The following is a 7,400-nucleotide window of genomic DNA, read 5'->3' on the forward strand; positions in this document are numbered from 1 at the left end:
GGTGACAGGGAGAGGCCAGAAGCGTTTGGACGTGTCTGGACAAGTCCAAGATCCAGAACACTGGGCTGGGACGGTCCAAGCCGACCCCCGGGGTGCTGGGTTTCAGGTACAAAGGAAGCAGGACCTCTGGGTAGCACAGGAGCCAGCCCTGGCCTGCCCAGCTTTCGTCTCCAGTCCTGAGCTAACTCCCCAGTCTGCCTTCTGCCCTTCTCCCCTCTAGGCTTGTTAAGTGTTGGGCATGCCGGGCAGGGCACAGGCCCATCGAGGGAGGTTGTCACAAACCTCACTGACCCTCATGGGCACAGTCCCCTGGGAGGAGAGGGGCATCAACTGGGTGGGAAACTCCAGGGCCCTGCTCACGACCCATCACAGCATGCCCCCTGGTCCTGGAGGAAGGGAGAGGGCTCCTGGCCCCTTTTGTGCCACCTCCTGCTTTGTCTGATAGATCTGGACCTCGCCAGCTGCTTCGTTATCTCTTACTCTGCAGCACTTCCATTTCTGAGAAACAGCCCCCAAAAACACGTCACAGAATTCTTCCTGTCCACCGGCTCACAGGCAGGTCCAGCATGCGGGCACGAGGGCCAGGCGACCTGCCCAGCCTCCTGGCTCTCTGCCTGGCTGCTCTGGCAGGGACCTTGCTTTATGCTGGCTGACCTTCCCCAGCTCCCCAGACAGCCCCAAGGCTTGGGCAAAGGAGCCTTCAGCTTCCCCGTGCCCAGCAGGTCTTGATATCTCCCAGTCTCCTTCTTAAAACAGCTAGTGTTGGTTCCTGGGGCTGGATAAGACTGTGCATGGAGCTCACTGTGGGAAAGACAGCTCCTGTCATGCCTCACCCAGCACTCCCCTTCCTGGGAGCCCCATTCACCAGGCAGGGCAAGTGGGTGGTGGGGTGCATGGACTGGGCACAAGGGCCTTGGCCTTCTTCAGAAGGGACTCAGTGAGAGACTCTCCATGGTTCTCTCCCCCGCTGCATGCATTTGCCAGCATGCACATGCAAATGCACACACATGTGCATGCATGCACACATGCGTGCACATGCTGAGCTGTCGGTCCCACCAAGAACAAAGGACAGGATCTTGCCGAGAGGAAGCGGAGACCGTGGCGGCAGGGGGAGGGGCAGGAGAGGGGTCTGTAGCTGCACCTGACCTAGCTGCGCCATGGAAAGCAGCCAGAGACAGCAGCCTTTGTCTCAGCTTTCTTTTCCCCGCTGTCCCTGGGAGGCGGCTGAGAAAGGAGCCGCTCTGTGTGGAGAGATGGCAGTCCGCGAGGCTGCAGTGACCTTGTGCCCTTTGCACCAAACCGTGTTGCTTTGGGCATCTTGGCGAACTGGAGGGACCCTTTAGACACACACCCCATGGGGGGCTTGGCTGCATCACACGCGGCTCTTTGTTGGGGATCTCACGTTCACGTCCCCGGTCCCCTCCCTGGGGATGGAGCAAACCATCTTCCGGAGCCGTGTATTCACTGGCAGCCCGGCATGGCGGGGGGTGCAGGCTGCAGCTTGCGTCAGAGAAAATGGCCGTGGCTCAAAGGCACAGGGTGTCCATGGGACTGGCCTTGCAGCCAAGGCTGACACTCTAGTTGTCAGCGCCTGAACCACCTCCCCTTTCAGGGGCTCTCTCGGGAGGCCGGAGTTGGCTCTCGCCGTGCCCGTTCTCTGGTGACCCCCTACCCGTGCTGGGCATGCAACAGCTTGCAGCGTCCCTTTGTGGGCGTTCTGCCCATTGGGCTTTGTCAGCAGAGCGAGCTCCTGAGATCGGGAACATGCTTCCTGATCCCACAGTAAAATGCTTGCTGTTCCCATGGCCCCATGCATGGAGGCTGCTTGCTCACCCCCTTCTTCTCTGTAACGGGAGGCTGACCTGCTCAGCGTTTAAACTCCCCAGGCTTGGGAGCAGGATCGGGGGGAGATGTATCTGCCCTCCGCCATGGGGGCTGCAGCACTGCTGAAATCCCCGTGTGCCAGCTGGGCAGGTTGCCAACAGCAAAGGCAGTGCTGCGTGTGGCTCTGTGATCACAAATGCGTCACACGGTCCCTCCCCTCTCACCTGCGTGCAGACAGGACATGGGAACTACACTTTTCCGGAGGAGGAGTGGGGGTGCGTGTGTGTACATGATCCATCCCTCACAATAATGGTAGGTGCGACCCATCCGCAAAGCCCAGACATGAAATTGCCCGACCTCTGTGGTCCTTTAAAAGGATGGCGTTATCATGCCAGCTCCGTCGTGCTTCTGCGTAATGCCACGATCAGCGAGCTGGGCTGGCGAGGCGCGTGGTGGAGGTTAGCTGGGACCCGGTTGCCTAGGGAGGGCCATGCTTTGGCTGCAGTATATTTCGGTGCGGCAGGGCACTGTTCCTCAGCACATGGGTTGCAAGCTGCTGGAGGGCACAAAGGGGAACTTGTGAGGCCGGAGGCACCGGGAAGATTGTTCCAGTCTGTGCAAGGGAGAGTTTGCTCCCTGCTGCCTATGCAACCCTGCCTGTACCTGTACGTGCTCCATCAGTCCCCATGCTTACAGGCAGCTAGACCCTGGGAGGTCAGGAGGCTTGAATTGGGCACTTATTGGAGGCTGCTGCAGGCAGCCCCTTCAGAGAGGCCACGGCACTGGGGTCCCTACTTGGCAGCTGCAGCAGGGAGCATAGACAGGCAAGGGACGTGGCCGCCCACAGCCTCCATGCACTCGGGGCTTGGGAGGGCCCCGTCTGCTCCAGGGGCTCCAGGCCAAACGGAGCCCTGCAGAAAACGGGCGGCTTTGCTGGGGGGCACCACTCCCGTATTGCAGGCCTGAGCTTAGCATTGTCTGTGAAACCTCCAGTGCTGATGCAGCGTGGAGGGGGGCAGCCAGAGCCAGAGCATCCCCTTGGGTACCTCTGCTTCTTATGTAACATTGGTGAAGGAGCCGGTCTGAAAGGAATTGGCTGAGCTACCTGTCAGTCAGCTGTAACTTAGGAACTAAAACCCCTGGGAGATGTCCATGGCAACCGCCACTGCAGCTTGTCCCCAGTATGCTACCGGGAGCTGGATGTGGTTCCTGATGGAGCCGCCTGCACAGCAAGCTGCTGCCTGTCCAGTTCCCGTGAGCCATGCAGCATGGGTCCTTGCACGCTTATCTGTGCTTTCCCAGGCCGGCTGCTGCTGCCAGATTTATTGACTCTGGAAACTGTCCTGCTGGGAGGAGGGTGGCCTGAGCACAGCACGGCCCTGGGAGGAGCAGAGGCCTCAAGCCCTGGGGAAGCAGAGGTGCTGCTGGACTGCTCTGAGAGCACGTGTCTGGGCCCAAGCAGCCTCCTGCAGGGCAGGGCCAGGCAAGGTTACTCTTGCTGCTTGTTATTGTCCCGGTTCCTGTTCGCTGAGCCCCTCTGCTCACCCTCCCTCTGCGCCGCGTGTTCTGGGCCGCTGCCGCCCACCAGCCCAGCCAGACTCAAAGAAAACACCGCCGAGCTGTGGTTCGCCCTGGTCTCTGGCCGGCCCTTCCTGAGGCCGCGGCATGGCGGCAAGAAGAAAGCGGGAGCGCTCAATCACTGATAACGTGGCACTGCCTCCTCAGGGTAAAGTTCTGCGCTGTGGAGCCTGGCTGCCTGCTGACCTTGGATCCTGTGTCCCGCTGGCAGCAGGATTGTTGTGGCTCCGGGCTGGAGCGGAACCGGCCAGCTCCAAGGTCTTTGAGGCGTAACTTGCCTCGCGGTAGGGTTTTATCGCCACTCCCCGCCGCTGCTCCAAAATTCACGGGTTTTTCTGAGGGCTCCATGTCAGGTGGCCCAGGGGACTGGCTTGAGTCCAGAGGGTGCACTTCCCCGTGCTGGGAGCTTGATGGAGTGGCACGCAGTCTCTGCTGCCCAGGGGTGCAACCAGCTTGGGCCTCTGGTCAGAGAGTGGCCCAGGGACTTGTGTGGTCCCAGGCTGGAGCATCACAGAGGTGTGTTGTAGAGAAGCGGGGCGGGAGAGACCCTCAGAGGTCATCTAGTCCAACCCCCTGCCTGAGGCAGAATCAGCCCTGTCCAAACCATCCTATCCAATCTATAATCTAAACGCTACATAACCATCAACCCTGACATAACACAGACCTAACACCCCAACCTGCTACAGGTGAAGCAGGAGACCATGGCAGCCAGCATCCTGGGAGTTGGAAGCACTGGTGTCTCCATGCACTCTGGGTGCCAACTGCCCTGCTCTAGAAAGGCTTTCATGCCCCCCCGAGGAGCATTGTCCAAGTGCGGGGCATCCCACCGCGGCTTCTCAGAGCACAGCTCTGCTTGCTGGGTGACCTGAGACTGGCTTGATGGAGGGCCAACTCCCTGGCCAGGCAGAGCTGCTCCCAGGAAGGAGCAGGGGTGTCTTCAGACTCAGCCTGCAGAAGCCACTGCAGTGCCCACTCTGTGCTGCGGGCAGGCCAAGGCAGGGCAGCTGGCCCCCCGCAGCCCCGGGGCTAGCTCTCTACCTTCCCGGCTTGGGGCAGCCTTCCATAAGCTGTAGGGCATCCCAGGCAGCCTGTGCTCGGTGTCAGGATGGGGAAGGCTTTCAGCTGCTCCTGGAGAGGCAGACGCAGGGGGTTCTGCAGGTGGGGGGTATCTGCTCTTGGCGCTGGGGTGGCAGAAAGAATGCAGTGTCCTGGTGCCGGTGCTACAGGAGGAATCTGACCTGGGGGTATGGCCAGAGGAGCAGGCTGGCTCTGGTGGGCCCTATTCTCTGCCGTGGGCGCAGTTGGTCAGCAGCTGCCTCTGCACTGGCCTGGTTTCAACCTGTGTGGGCTTCAAAGTTCAAGCAGGTGGGGTGACTTTGGGAAGCAGGAAATGCAGGGCTGGCAGAGGCTAGGCTGGGCCAGTGGCTGCAGTCCTGGCTGTGACCCACGTTGGCCTTGCACCCTGAAACCAAGATCTTTGTGTCCCAGAACATCTAGCTGCCCTGAACAACATGGCAGGCAGGGTGCTGCTCTGAGCAGGTCCAAAGTATCAGTGTCCTGCCAGGGTTGGGCTTTGGGAGGAAGGGGCCTGGGGTGACAGGAGGCACCGGTGCAGCCCTAGTTCCACGTGTGCCTCTGGGCTCTTGTCCCCAGTGGCTTCGCCCAGCTCAGCTTCCCCCTGTGGCCCCCCAGGCCTATGGTGCATCCCCTGCCTGGGCTGTCCTCCCTGCCCCTTGCTCTGACACATGATCCTCTCATGACTGCCCAGTGCCTCCACCGCTGCCCTGCACACATGATGCTGGAGGAGGGAGCACGAGCTGCCCCGAGGCAGCTGAGCTGCAGGGCTAAGTCAGAGGCTGACCACACACTCTGCCCACCCCACCCCCAGCACCTGGTGCTTTCACTGGCTGCAGAAACACAGGGCATCTGCCTTCAGACAGGCAGGCTGCACCGGTGAGGACTGGGCCTAGCTGCCGGGTATCATCCGTGCCCCTCACCCTGTCTCTCTTCTCTCATTGCAGGAGCGGTTCGTGGATCTCTATGGCGATGACGCTGCAGCCAAGAGCAGGCGGGGCCAGGAGCGTTTCAACAAGTGGCTCCTGACCGGGGCCACGGTGGCCGGCGTGCTTCTGCTGGGCTCTCTGCTCAGCCGCAAGTAGCTGGCGTGGCCCCCTCCCCGCCCGGGCGCCCTCCCCCATGACCAGGCACCCACAACACTGTATGGCAGCAGGAACATTCCAGGGGCAGCGCCCCTGCCCACCCCCACCCCACCCAGCATCCAGGCGTGATTCCCAGGTGCCCCTTGCCCCTGGCACTCGCTGTCCTGCCGCTGAGACCAATGCAGCGTGCGCCTCTGGGCTGGGGGCCCCAGGCCCCCCCCACCTCCAACCACAGCATGGAGGGGAACACCTCCCTTTCCCCCCCGCAGGATCCTTAGAGGTATCTTCTGTTAGAATAAACAGACTTGTTGGTGTGTGTGTGTGTGTGTGTGTGTGTGTGTAGCTGTCGCTAATACCAAGCCTTGTGGGTGGGGATAGGAGCCAGGGACCATTTCCATCCCCCCCTCCAGGCTTCCTGTGCGTGTGTTGTGGATCTAGGGAGGTTGGTACCACCTTTGCCGTCCACCTGTGGCCCTGGGAGGGGCTCTGAGCTGGCGGCAGTGCAGGGGACATAGTGAGGCATGTGTCTGCCTAACAAAATGACCCACTCCCAGGGCCCCTGTAAGGCAACTATTGCCTGGGAGTGGGACCATGCCTGGCACCAGTCGGAAGGGGTCAGGGCAGCACAGAGTCAGTGCATGGTTGTTCCCTCTGCCATGGGGACCGCTCTCCATGCCCCAGCCTGCTCTCCCTGCTGCTGGCTCCCTGTCTCCAAGGGGCAGGGCCAGGCCCTACTCTGAGTCTTGTGACAGGGCCTGGCCCTACCTCCCTGCTCTCCCCCTCTGAAAGTGGCTGGCTGCGGTGGCACCGTCCCTGCATCCGCTGCTGCTCCGACCATCCCCAGCCCCCAGCAGGTAACCTGCTTTGCTCTGCTATTAGCAGCTGTGCGCATGCTGCAGAGACCCTCCAGGCACTTGGGCCAGGGCATGGAAAGGGGCTAGTGCTCCTGCCCCAGGCAGGGCAGACAGGAGCTGAAAATGCTGCAAAGGCAGGAAGATCTGGGCAGAGGAAAAACACAGTGCCAGCAGCCGCACCAGGGAGGTGTTTACCTCGGCTCATGTCTGCTGGCACAGCTCCCCCAGGGGCCCAGGTGGCGGCTTCCCAAGCCCCTTCCAGCAAGCGCAGAAATAAACAGGGCTGCACTAGGGGGGCAGGGGGAGCAGCACACCCTCTCATCTGCCTGCCCTGCCCCTGCAGGAGTGCTTGGCTGGGGGGTACCCCCAAGGGGCAAGCCTGATAGCATTCCCCTCCCTGGGCCCAGTGGGAGGCGGGAAATAAATGTCTCAGGAAACCAGGGAGCCTGGCAGCTGCCACACGGCTGTGGCTAAGGCCCAGAGAGAGAGTGTGTGTGTGTGTGTGTGCGTGTGCGTGTGTGCGTGCAGGGTGAGCTGAGCAGCAGCAGGGTGGCCCTGGAGGTGGGGGTGGGGGAAAAAGGGGGCAGGGGGCTGCTGGAAACATTGCTTGAGGTTTCTCAGGTGAGCTCCAAGACTTGGTCCCAGGGCACACACGCCTGGGGCAGGGCTCGGTGTGGGGAGGGTGAATCTCTCAGGCAGGCTGCAGCTTCAGAGCTGGGGGTGCTCGTCAGCCTCATTTTCAGCATGGCTGCACCTTTTGGGAGAGCTCCTGCCTGCCCTTCTCCCCCCAGCCCTCCACCAGCACCCCCAGCCCACTGTGCTCCCCCCACGGGCCAGCTGCTCTGGCAGCTCCTGGGGCAGGTGTGGGAGTGAGAAGCATGTAGCACCAGTTATCCCCCTTGGGCAAGGGATAGTCCCAGCCCTGGCCGGGGGCATGAGTTCCCCGTGCAGCTGTCTGAGGACGCAGCCCCGCGGCTGGCGGGCA

General features: G+C 61.7%; 1 protein-coding gene across 8 annotated transcripts in view; it reads left to right on the top strand.

Moving 5' to 3' along the window:
- The window catches only part of BCL2L1 (BCL2 like 1), a 24,552-nt gene extending 17,158 nt beyond the window's left edge, over positions 1-7,394 (top strand). For all 8 annotated transcript variants that reach the window (XM_006030498.3, XM_025212235.1, XM_025212236.1 and 5 more), the window contains one exon: positions 5,424-7,394. In XM_006030498.3, the coding sequence (XP_006030560.1) occupies positions 5,424-5,561 (138 nt within the window). In that variant the 3' untranslated portion in view covers positions 5,562-7,394. The remainder of the gene's footprint in view (positions 1-5,423) is intronic.
- Positions 7,395-7,400: the final 6 nt, after the last annotated feature.

This window comes from Alligator sinensis, unplaced genomic scaffold (assembly GCF_000455745.1).
Source record: "Alligator sinensis unplaced genomic scaffold, ASM45574v1 scaffold1032_1, whole genome shotgun sequence".
Taxonomy (NCBI): domain Eukaryota; kingdom Metazoa; phylum Chordata; order Crocodylia; family Alligatoridae; genus Alligator; species Alligator sinensis.